At 40.7% G+C, this 12967-nt stretch overlaps 2 protein-coding genes across 9 annotated transcripts in view; both read left to right on the plus strand.

The window, feature by feature from the left end:
* The window catches only part of adck1 (aarF domain containing kinase 1), a 430485-nt gene that overhangs the window by 254252 nt on the left and 163266 nt on the right, over positions 1-12967 (plus strand). The gene's annotated exons all lie outside the window — the stretch shown is intronic.
* Positions 1-12967, plus strand: part of nrxn3a (neurexin 3a) — a 237633-nt gene that overhangs the window by 86528 nt on the left and 138138 nt on the right. For all 7 annotated transcript variants that reach the window (XM_051939156.1, XM_051939205.1, XM_051939300.1 and 4 more), the window contains exon 6: positions 11764-12065. In XM_051939156.1, coding sequence (XP_051795116.1) covers positions 11764-12065 — 302 coding nt within the window. The remainder of the gene's footprint in view (positions 1-11763; positions 12066-12967) is intronic.

Genomic DNA, 12967 nt, shown 5'->3' on the forward strand with positions numbered 1-12967 from the left:
GTAGTGTATGTCCAGTTTTAAAAATCTTGGATCTGGCTCATGGTGAGCTCAGTAACAAAGTCTGGCAGGAATCAACCAGTGGAGAAGAACTTAATGCACACAGTGGTCTTTCCTGATTTGTGGCCTTGATGAACAGTGTTTTGTTCGCACTATTTTTCATTGCGTCATAAGCATTATTGCTTAGATTTGACAGAAATAGCAACAATCAAGAACAAAATTTGGCTTGAGATAAAAAGTCTTTTTAATATAGCTGCAAGTGTTTTCAATGTGTCTAAACATAAATTATTTTGCAAAGAAAGGATAACAAGATCTGGAAGGCACTGCAAAACACATTTCCTACTATTACCTTGTAATACATTAATGCTTTAGCTTTCCACTCTTCAGGGTTTCATTTAATGATGCAGAAAGTGGGTGGGTAGAGACAAAGAGGTGTATTAAGCAGTCAAGTAAAGTGACAGGTAGACTGTCTGATGAAGGCTGAGAGGAGGCTGAGCAGAAGATAGTCGAAGAGGTAATGGCCTTGAAAAAAGGCAGAAAGACAGGTCATCAGCTGCTTAAACAAATGACCTATGCTGCTGTTTTCTCCTGAAAAAATAGCCTCAAATCTGTGGTAGGAATTACAATTAAAAAAAGAACTGGTGACAGGTTGATGAGTCGATAGATGAATGTGTTTTTAGGTGGAACTGTGTCACTGTTATTGCTGTTGATGTATTTGTTAATAATGATGGCTGCCTCTTATAATGGAGTTTTATGTGCACTTTCTGCACTATGAAATCCTTAGTTTTAGAAATGATGGTGATCCGTAATCTGGTGGAATTTTTGACATCATTTTTTTGGACGTGAGCTGCCAGTGCCCCTTCAGACCTTCGATCTCCCAGCAGAAGTTTAAGTAATGGAACTGGAAGGCCCAGATTTTTCCTGAAGGTTCTCTCACAACATGCTATGCAGTGCAGTCTAATACATCAACATTCACATGTATTTAAAAAACCATGAATATTTTCTGCAGAATTCAAGTCAGGTGACATACTTAGCCAGGTTCTGCACACTGAGAATCATCTTGTTAGTCACTATTTTGGTCATACCATCGAGAAATGTCATTTCCAACACATGTTGAACTCATGTAGCCTCATTCTAACCCTCCCTACCTTTCTTCTCATCCCCAATACTTCTACTATTTTTGGCTATCGCCAGGGGCGGAGCTAGACCATTTTCAGGGGTGCTTGAGCACCCCTTAATTTTTTTAAGCACCCCTAGAATTATTGGGCGTTATTTATTTATGTTTATAATAAATGCTGAAATAATTATTAACAGTGCTATTTATTTTACCGTTTCAAACTAAATGTAAAATCTGGCAAAATTCTCCCTAATTTGACCCCCCCCCCCCCTTTGGATAATGGTTTGATCCATTAAGAGAGCGTAAGTTCCCCTCTACTCTGCCGCTGCGCTGAATGCTGCTCCCACCCCTGTGTGCGTGTGGTGGATCGGGCAGAGAGATTGACAGGCTAGCCAACAGAGCCAGCAACTGCAGGTGACTGCAACATTTACTTGGTATTTATACTCTGAAGTGAACTCAAAGTTTGTCCATGAAATCTGCATTTATAAGCCTGAGTTGTCTAAACAAACAATCCAGCTCGCTAGCTTGCCTTCTAGCTAGCGAATTTTACTCGTTTAGCCTCGCAAATCACAAAATGAAGCAAGCAATGCTTATGCCAAACATGAAGGTGAAAAAAGGCTATTGTAATTTCACACTGGTGCCATATCATTGTTTTATCAATGTGTTGTTTGTAGGCCGACCGTCACAATGGATATTAGGGCATTTTTTTCCAAAAAAACTCCAGCAAAAGCTTCAGGTAAGGTTTGGGGGGCAAAGCACAGAACACGAGCTACATTACTGCATGTGTTCAAATGTTTATTTTGTGCCGTTAACTCAATTGCTAGCAGATATATTTTGAAAATCAAACTTCAAATGGTCAGCATTTTGAGAAGGACTATTTTGACTGTTTCTTGAACCAACAAATAGTATCTAAGAGAATGACTGAGCTCTGTTATGAATGCAGAAGAGCTGGGTGAGCCGTTGCTTAATGGTCAGATGTGCGCCCCACCCCCCCCGTGCGCCCAACCAGGTGCTAAGCTTCTCTCTGACACACCCCTAGAGCTGAAAGTGTAAAACCGCCCCTGGCTATCGCTCCTTTCGTTTTGCAGCAGCTAGTGACTGGAACACCGTACAAAACACCCTGAAACTTGCAACTCTGACTCCATTCGCCACCTTCAAGCTCAAAGTCCAACAGATTTAGTCGACTGTTGATCTTGCTGATCACTTCAGACTTTACTTACATGAATACACACACACACACACACACACACACACACACACACACACACACACACACACACACACACTTTCTACACCTCATGCACATTTTTTCCCACTCACATGTAAATGCTTCCATGCACCTCTTTGTCAGGTCATGTTTGCAAATAGCTCTTAAACATTTTTACCTGGTAAAATAAAGGTAAAATAAATAAAATAAAATAAAATATTGCCACACTCCTATTTTCATGCATCACTGTTGGAACATTCACTGACCAGATTTAAACCAAACATACAGGACCCCATACGAGTAGAACAGATTTGTCTTCTATCTCCCAGTATTCACAAGGCTTTTATTTCATGTATTTTAGGCAAGTTGTATATAAAAGGGCAAACGAAGGATATTTTCTCCAATGTTGTCCTGAGAGATGGATGTTTTGCTCTGTCCTTCACGTTGTTCAAGCTGTCACACAAACTCTGACTTCATTAATTACCCCACAGCCAAGCCAAAAGTACTCGACTGTTGTTTGACTGTCACAGTCCAACTTTTCTCTGACAGTTCTTTCTATCTGGAACCGTGATGCAGACATACAGAGAGACACAGTAAATAGGTCATTTCACAGATCATTTCATAACCGTGTTAATACAGTTAGGCTGGTTGGAAACTACAGATGTACTGTATTTAGTAATCACAGATTTTCCACTGTAACTCTGTTGTAAACATTATTAATTTAGCTGCAGGACTTTCTGATTCTACATGAACACTGGTGAACAGTGGCTGTGAACATTAACAAATTGTAAATAAGAGACTTTGTTTTCATTTGTTTATCCAACTGTCGAGCTGTGATCAGGGCTTCACTGAATCTATTACATGAGAGACAGAAATGACCGCTCCACATCTGATTTATTATAATCAGTCATGCATAAGTGTGCAAGAAAATCCCCATGTCATAAATCATGATGTCACTCAATTATGTATGAGGCCAAGACTTATTTATTGCAGAATCATATTCAGACTGCAGCCATTACCCTGGTGCCACTGAGGCCTGTCCTGACATTAAAGATTCATACAAAACAATCCACATTATTCATTTACCAGTGCTTTTCAGTCATTTATCATAGCCATATATTTAACCATCACCTAAAGTTGTCAATGGTGAAGCGGGCTTAGAGTTCCAGTCACATCTGGGTTTAACTCTGTGCTCATGTCTGAGGTGGGGTAGATTTGTGAGGTGAATATTTCTGTCCAGTCTTACTCCCAATTTGACACATACTGCTGCTTTCTCAGGACCCCTTGGTGAGCACCTGGTACCATTTGGGGTCAATGTAACAATGTGACGAAAGTAAGTGAAAATAAGATTTAAGTCACTAAATAAATGAAACTAAGCAGGAAAAAATAATGATCTGAAAATTCAGTCTCCTGAGGGAGTAATAAGTCTACTGACATACACCACATCCACCCCTCCAACCTGCTTATGAAGCTGTTTTAAATAGCAGAAACCGTATGTCTAGCTGCATCAAATATTGACGTGGGTGATATTGACAACTAATGTGTATCTGTAGCTTTGACAAAATACCAGTATTTGAAACCCTGGGAACGACAAAGGGTTGGGATTTCTAATAACACAAATTCAGGAGACACTGACCACCTATAAATAAGTCTGCTGAGAAAAATGGCAGATCAGCTGTACATTTCATGCAGGATTTATTCTATGTGAACTGCATGTTGAATGGTCTGATCAGAACCGTCTCCCCCTCACATATTAATCACATGTAGGTGGTGTCTGTGCTGCAAGTACCTGAAAATGACACTCCAGCATCCACTTCATGCTATGATTGTGAGAGATGAGAGTGTTTTTAAATGATAACACTGTTCTCATGGTGAGTTTTTTATGTTGCCTTTCAGGCAGTCCAACATGGTCAAACAGCACAAGTTAAAGACTAGTTTTTATGACACATACTTTTGTAAGAAACAAATACAGGGTGTCATTCAAATCCATCTTCCATGTCCATGGAGAAGTACCAGTTCAACTCTTTCTTCTTTCCACAAGCCATATTTAATGTTTGGAGGCAAAAAAATATATAGTTAATAAGATTTCCGGTGTATCCAGATTGTAGGGACCCCTGTATTATTGTTATCTATAGGACCAATATTACACTGTATTAAATCATGTGTGATTGTTGCTGAATTGGTGAAAAAAACAGAATAGTTAAAAACAACAACAGAAACATCTAAACGGAGAATAATCTAAAGATTTATTTATAACACATTTGGATAAAAAGTTAGAGAAAAGGCTTAAATGCACTTCTTTGCCGCCTGGAGTGTACAGCATTCTCTTACCTTCCAAATATAAGGGAGATTTACTGTGGTCATAACTTTTGCTTCTGCTACCTCTCCCTCTGACATCTTTATGGATGACCCCTCGCAGGACTCATTCAAGCTTATCCATCAAATAAAGGCTCCAAATAGAACAGCTTACGGATGCCATTAAAACCATTATGGGCTGATAACAATCTCCTCACTTCATCCTCATTTCAGTCATAAAGAAGTTATATTCATTCTCAGTTCATTACCATTCCATATTTCAGCAAAATGACACCGGCTACCTTACCGGATGACTGAAACCCTGGACTGGAATCTTGATTTAGTGTATTATCACTTCTATACAACAGAGGTAGTAGATGCATGTGGTGTATATTTTAAATATCTGCTCAAAGAATTTTTTTCAGTTATATTTAGTCTTTTTCAGCTTTTCTTTTACACATGCATGTGTGTCTGCCATCTAAAGCAGGGCGGTGTCCTTATTCAAGCCCTGCAGGTATGATTGCTTGAGGATGACTTGGCATGGTTCCTCTTGTGCTTATTCATCTCAGATGAAGCTGTTTTGTCCTCACAGTGGGCTGTAGATGGAGAGAGAAGCAGGGATCCTCTCCCACCTGAGGGGAGCCATGCTGGAGACCAGATGCTGCTTGACTTTGCTCAACCCAAAAGTTTGTTGACAGAAAACAGAAAAATCTTATTATTCTTTCTGCAGCCATGATTTATGTTGATGTTTTCCAGCGGGTGTGGATTCTTCATATCATCTGACAGTGTCAGAACTGTAATATTTTTTGCTTCTCTCTCAGCATCCTGACACTCTAACAGAATCCAGAGTGGAACATCACCTGTTCCATACCTCCTCTGTGACTTCAGTCCTGTGCTTTTTGCTATGAGTAGGGCCTGAGATCACAGGACTGTTCATGGTGTAGTTTACCATCCTGGTCATTTGTGTCTCCACATCTGATCACAAGGAAAGCTGGTTGAGGTTAGCTAGTAGGACTGGGTCTGATTACCAGTTTGGTTTTCAGTTGGCAAAACACCTAGAAACTCTGATTCTAAGAAACGCTAACAGAACCAATCCTGGACTAACACAGACAGACATTCACACCTATGGCGAATTTAGAATCACCAGCTACATAACGTACATGTGGCATCGACCAGCTGCTTTGAACTCAGAGCCTTCAGTGTTTAATTAGGAATCTATCATTTCTGTAAGGCTTTTACTGTACTCCTGGTCATTGTGAAGCTCTGGTAGATCTGAGTAACTCGAGGTACATCCACCTTCCAGTCAACAGTCCTTTGGTTTATATTTCCACAAACACTTTATCACACATTCCTACACAGCATGGCTAAGGTCCAGCAGCAATTACTAGTTTTCTTTTGAAAGGATGGAGTTAGTCCAGAAAGGGTTTTGATGATGTTCTGAGGGCTGCTACTACCATTTCTTATAAACACGAACAAAAAATTACACCTCTCACTTGTGAACACATCTGTAATTTAGCAGTACTTAGCTTCACTTCCCTTTGAGGCTTTTAATGGATCCTTTCTCAGCTCCACACGTCTTTTTTCTCTCTTTCACCTGTAATGTACTTTTTAAGCACGCTGCTTAGCCATGCACTACCACAGTCCAAGACATGCTAATGCCATAGCATTAGATTAACAGCAGGCAGGAGGCTGATGGTTTACAGTTCTGGGTAAATGTAGCTATCCTGTGTTGCTCCATTCCATTTACATTTTTAATGGCCAGTCTGGATCTGCACAAGTATGAATACACGACTTGCTAAGTGTGATTCCCAGTAGTTATATGTTAATATTTATTATGAGAGGTGGGTAATACTGTGGAGGAGACCTTTTCAAGCTTCTTGTGTTCCTTTTTCCTGATGTTGCTGTCTTTTGGGATTGCTACCTATATCACTACCTCCTTTGTCTGCTGTTTATCAACCACCCCAATGTCTGGATGATTAGCTGCTATCACTTTGGAAGTCCCACAGGACGTTGGTTCGGCCGTTCGATCCTGGGACTTCCAGCCCCTACTTGGTGCTGATGTTTCAGTGCACTGTGCCAGCTACTTGATTATGGTTCTCCATGTATTCTGTCTTCACTTGCAACTCACAGTTTGCTGTCTGCACCTCGAATCCTGTCTGGTGTGATCGACCTAAGGCTCTATCCATGTTGTGCTCAGAGCCTGTTCTTGTTCTGCCATGATTAGTGCCTCTGTTTCATTCAGAGCCTCTTTTTCCAGCACCTGATCTGTGTTTTCTTGATATGAGCCAATGTGTCTATCTCAGTGGTGCACACCATGCAGAAGCTCGCTCTTTGATGATGGTCCTTCTACTTCATCCTCCTCATTATTGGGTTTTTAGGTTTTTGCTGCCTGCAATATTCAAGTAGTAGGTCATCACATCTTACATTTTGATTACAGTCTCAGGGTGCTGGATTTTGGGTGAAACCCTCCATGCATTGTGAGGAGCCTCTTTGTCTTATGTCAGTGGCCTTCTTTGGACAGATCTTTATACCAGCAGGGACTCTGGTTAGTGGCAGAGCTTATGTGTTGATGGCTCGTATCTTCTTCTGTCTGTTCAGATGACTTTTCAGGACCTCCCTCACTCTATGTAGATGTTGCTGTCTTGAACATCTGCTATGTTTCCCATCACCCCTTTTTAATATCATCAACCACGCTTGTCAAATTAGAAAGACATTTCAGTGTCATTGTTCCGTATTTATATAGCGCTTTACTATACCTGCAAGGTACCCAAAGCACTTTACATCACATTCACACACACATTCACACACTGATGGCAGAAGCTGCAACCTTCCGGTTGCAAGACGGCCACTCTACCCACTGAGCTACACAGCTATATGGCTGCTGAAATGTAAAGAACTTGTTGGACTTAAGCCCAAAACCAGCCCTTGTACTGCCTTGATGGAAATATATGAAAGGTTCTACAGAGAATGTTTCTGTGAGGTAATGGTTCCACTCAGAATACTCTCTGGGAGTTCTATCCAGATCCTTTCTACATTGTAATGGTGTTAATGACAACCCACCCAAGCGTTCTCTTGAGAAACCATTTGCATTCCAAGATCTCATCCTGAATTCACAAAGGGGGCTCTAAAATAGTCCTTTCATAAGTGTTATCACCTTCATGTTTTCTGAAGATTCTACAAAGAACCATATCATCTACAGACAAGGCAAGCAAGGATTAAACTCAATATATTACATGTAGTTATCATTCATAATTTTAACAATCTATTTCAAAATTGCCAATTCCCATTAAGAAATAGTGTAAGTTGATCATATAAAGATGGGAGACTCTCTGAGGATAAGCCAACAGGACATGAGAGAGTGTTTGGGTTCTGGAGGAACCGGTCAGAAGTGAGCATTGGACTGGTGTAATCAGCAGCATGGCAGACAGGACACAAACCAGGCACATCAGGTTCAAATCAGCAAGTGAATTCATGCAATATCCAGGAAAGATAGCATCACAGAGAAGAAGGAGAAAAAAAGACAGCATCATGCCAAGGTCCACTTACTACATCAGATGAATCATACGCCACCTACAAACAACAAAGTAATGCAGAGTCCAGTGATAGCAGTGACAGTATGGGCACATGATAGCGGTGACAGACTGTCCTCCACCTCCGATGCTAAGAGTCTCCACTGGCTCACAGTCAGGCGAAATTGAGGGAACACCACAAAGCAACAAACAAATGCCAGAATTTCAATTACAAAGTCCTTGATGCCTGAATTCATTTACAATTAAACTGAAGAAAAAAACATTTCCGTGTTTTTGCTTTCCAGCTGATGCTAAAATAAGTGTAGATTGTTAACTTGTCTATTACACATAGAACAAATCAGATATATAATAATTAGGTCCCATTCTGACCAGTCCTACCAGAAACCAGTACTTTAAAAGGTTCCGAGGTAGGTAGTGTCTACAGATACGGACCCGTACCGTAGCCTGTGGCCTACGGATACGGCACTTTCCCTTATCATAAATATTAATGAGACGTACATGAATATTAATGAGCCGGCTGATGAACGCGCTTTGTGATTGGCTGGTAATCCGACGTATATAAATATTAATAAGCCGGCTTGGTAATCCAAGTGATGAAGGCGCTTCCGTGATTCGAGGTGAATCTGCGTGCCAAGCCTGTCATGTCAGTCATCTGCTGTTCTCTTTTCTATCATGCATAATGTCTTATAAATATCATTATCTGACTTTTTCACGGACAGCGATTTGGGGGTTGAAATCAGCACTACTATTAAAAATAGCAAAAAATTTTATTCACGTGACCCTGTTCTAATAAAGCACAAACAGCAAACAAAACAAATGGCGGAACTAACAGCCAGCAAACTACAAGTATTTTTTTACCTTCAAAAGTAGCGACAGACTATTACATATTAACAACCTAAACAAAACCCTGACGTATTTTCTACGTCTGGCAACACAGACACTGCACGTCAGTCACTTTAATGTTAGCGGACTCTGTTGAATGGCTAAGTTACATCACCACAAACAAATCTCACAATATCACAGTAAATCGAGTTTATGGTTTTTTTTTAAATTCATGCCGAATTAAAGAGCTGCTCCTCACCATTCACGAGTGTTTGTTTCATATTCGACATCCTTAACTTTATCTTGTAAATTAGCGTCCGAAATTAAATGAGAACATTTGCAATGGAGTTCGTCAGCCGCTTCCACCACTGAACGCGGTAAACTACTTAATAGGAACTGGACGTCAAACAATTTATACACGGCGTCTAAAAGCGTAAAAACTGCAATGTCTAAAGTGTGAGAGGAGACGGTGTATTTTGGTTAAATTATATAATGTTCGCCGTCAAAGTCATTCATATAAACTGCCTGTAATGTGCAGCAAATAGTAGTTAACTGGCGCCAGCTCTTCAGTGACCTTAACGGGTCCGTACCTCTAGTACAGATGCTACGGGTACGGGTCCGTACCTCTAGTACAGATGCTACGGGTACGGGTCCGTACCTGTAGCATCAACCTCAGAGGTATGTTTTGAATCTGCACAAACCAGCATTGGGGGAATGATTCACTATCTGCAGTCTGAATGAAAGTGGTATGATGAGAATTTGTGACAATAGGCGTTAAGGGGTTAACGTCCTCTTCGCTAGTTAAAGTACAATATTAGATTTAGCTTACCCTGATTTTCATTTACCCTCTAGCATCAGTACAGACACTGACAGGTGATACACAATGTGTGAATAGAGTGAACAAACTTGGAATCAAGGGCAGGTAGTAATTACCTCAGGGGTATTTATGCAGGGGTTAAGACAAATGTCTCGAAGTCTGTATGCTTTCTCTGTGGTGGGGTATAGTTTCAAATCATATATGTGCTAAATGATTCTGGCTCGTCTGACAAATTTACTTTGTGTCTCTTTGAAATCATTAGTAAAACAAATCTTTCATCTTAATTTGACTTTAACTTTCAACTACACCAAGCTGACCGTAATTCTGCTGTGCTTTGGGTTGCTGCCAGGATCAAATCCAGGTGAAATTATTCTATGCGTCTATATTCTATGTGTCAGGACACAATTAACTGTGGAATGCTATGAAATGATGGTAAATATATTAGTTATGGAAGAACACAAGTGAAATAAATGTACCGGTATTAAGGAGATTCCAGGTGCATCTACTTTTAAATCTGCCATTGGAACATGGGTAAATATTTTGACACCCTTCAACAATCTTCTTTCCATAAAGGAATGAAAATGGATCTTAGTGGAACCTGTGGTCTTACTAAGAACCATTACTGAACCCTTTCTTCAAAAAAGGTTTTTAAGAAGCAAATGGTTCTTGGTAGACCCTCAGCCCTTCAGGAAAACCCTTCTGGAAGCCTTCCTTTTGTTGGTGCACTAATCTCCTTGGCCCATGTGATTCCTCCAAGGAGGTATGGTTGCTCACTTACACTGTGAGGACTAACAGGAACAGGGAAAGTAAAGGCACGCGAGCTTGACTCTAACTGGGTCTTGCAAAGATAATGATCAGTTCATTTTCATATTTCACCTCCAAAGGCTACAGAACAGCACCCTGAAGCCTACTCTCCCCCATCACACGTTGAGTTGAGAGGCGTCTGTGTTGTGTGGGATGAAGTCTGCTCCAGAAACAGAAGCCTGAGGTACCTGCTTTAAGAAGATGAAAGCAGAGGCCATTTTATTTTGACACATGGAAACACATTAAAGCTGCATTCTTGTAGTGTTTTGGTGGCTGGTAGACTGTGCTGTGTGCAGAATGGGTTGGAATCCAGTTCTTTTGTTAAAGAAAGGTTGAGTTAATTGAAGATGATCTCACAGATAACGACTCCTGACTGGAGCATTTTTCTGTGTTAGCCCTCTGCTCTCTGCTGCCCTTTCCTCTCTTCCATTCGGCAGTTTTCTGTTTTGTTTCTCTTATATTGCCGTTCTCCTTCAGCCAAGGTCACAAATACAGTCAGAATCTCTGTACCTCACCGGATATCTTTGGTTCTCTCCCTCTGATCTCAAGCATAACCACAGCATCTGTTTGACAGGCAATTTCACTAGCAAGAATAGACCTTTGATGTTAAGTGATAGCTCTGTGTGGTCTTTGTCACACGCTGAATATCTCTGAAGATTCTCATTTTCTAGACCAAGTAGATCGTGATTTTTACTTGATCAATACCTATTTTAACTCAGCTGAAAGTTAAAAAAAAGTATAAATGGATTTATTTACCTGATTAATTTTATCCTCCATCTCTTCCCAGCAGCTAAAGTTGGATTGTTTTTCTACAGTAGAGCACTATTACAAAATATAGAGTAAACTTGCTTAAACCTCGGTTGTAGACCCCAAACCTAAAAGCATGATCAATGTTGACAGGTGTAGTTGAGGAATGATGCCGGTGTTCACACTTATTAAATATTTAATGATTAGGTCTGTGAACTGGAAGGACTTTGAATGATTTGTGAATATAATGACATTAATTACAAACATGTTCTTTTTCACAGACTGTAACAGTTTTATGGATTTATTCGTAATTTATTGCCATTGTTTCGTCCCTTTCTTGTCCTCGTCTGTTGATGCTAAACCCTGTCTATTCTGTCTGATGAAAGATATGTTGTTCCTTACACATATTTTTTCCTTTTCACTACAGCACGAGAAGAGAACGTGGCCACTTTCCGAGGCTCGGAATACTTCTGCTACGATCTGTCCCAGAACCCCATCCAGAGCAGCAGCGATGAGATTACACTTTCCTTTAAGACGTGGCAGCGCAACGGCCTCATCCTGCACACCGGCAAGTCAGCTGACTACGTCAACCTGGCCCTGAAGGATGGAGCCGTCTCCCTGGTCATCAACCTGGGCTCTGGGGCCTTTGAAGCCATCGTGGAGCCAGTCAATGGGAAATTCAACGACAACGCGTGGCATGATGTTAAAGTGACCCGCAACCTTCGGCAGGTAAGGCACAGAGGAGGGGTGTTTTCTGTGAAAGAGTGAATGTTATGATTGGTTTGTTATCTTAATGAATGTTACTGGTGGTATCACAGTGGCATGCTAAGGGTGCTAGTTTACAAACTGTTAGTTAGCTTGTTAGCTACTAGCAAACAAGCCACCTGTATTGCTAACCAGATAGATTAGTCTAACTACTGACTGGAGAATTGTTTTTTTGAATAAATTTGCACACATTAACAGAGCCATTAACAGGACTCTTCAGTCTCTTCACAGCACTGTAGCAACAACAGAAATATGATTTGACCAGTGGCTAAAGACTCTGCATAGATTTACTTTGTACACAATCATGACTGCAGTCTGCGCGAATGGGCACAATTTATTACTGGACCGTGGACCAGTAAACAGTAATTTTTTACTGGACCGAAACAGTTTTTACTGGACCGAATATTTTATGCCTACCATACCATAGATTATGGTATATAATACCACAATCCATGAAATAACCTACCATACTCTCATAGCAACAGCCAAATCTAGCTCAGCATCCACCCTCTCTCATTATACACCTGGTAAATTACCATCTACATGCACTGTCACAGTCACTACACCCTCCCACACCATTCTACCATACCACCATCCACTTTTACCATTGAATTACTCACCATACACGTCCAATTTGACCAGAAAAACAGCTCTCAGCTTCGTTTTGGCGCTACTTTCACACGCTCCTGCAGAAACTTGAATTTGTACTCAGGGATGGGAATTTTCCGCGGATCCGCGGATTTCCGCGGATTTCATTTCAAGTTTGAACACTTGAAACACTTATTGTCGCTGATACTCCCGCGAGATGGTAACGACGTTAACGATAGCTTGCTAACGACGTTAACAAGCTGTCGTTCGATTGTAAA

This window comes from Acanthochromis polyacanthus, chromosome 1 (assembly GCF_021347895.1).
Source record: "Acanthochromis polyacanthus isolate Apoly-LR-REF ecotype Palm Island chromosome 1, KAUST_Apoly_ChrSc, whole genome shotgun sequence".
Taxonomy (NCBI): domain Eukaryota; kingdom Metazoa; phylum Chordata; class Actinopteri; family Pomacentridae; genus Acanthochromis; species Acanthochromis polyacanthus.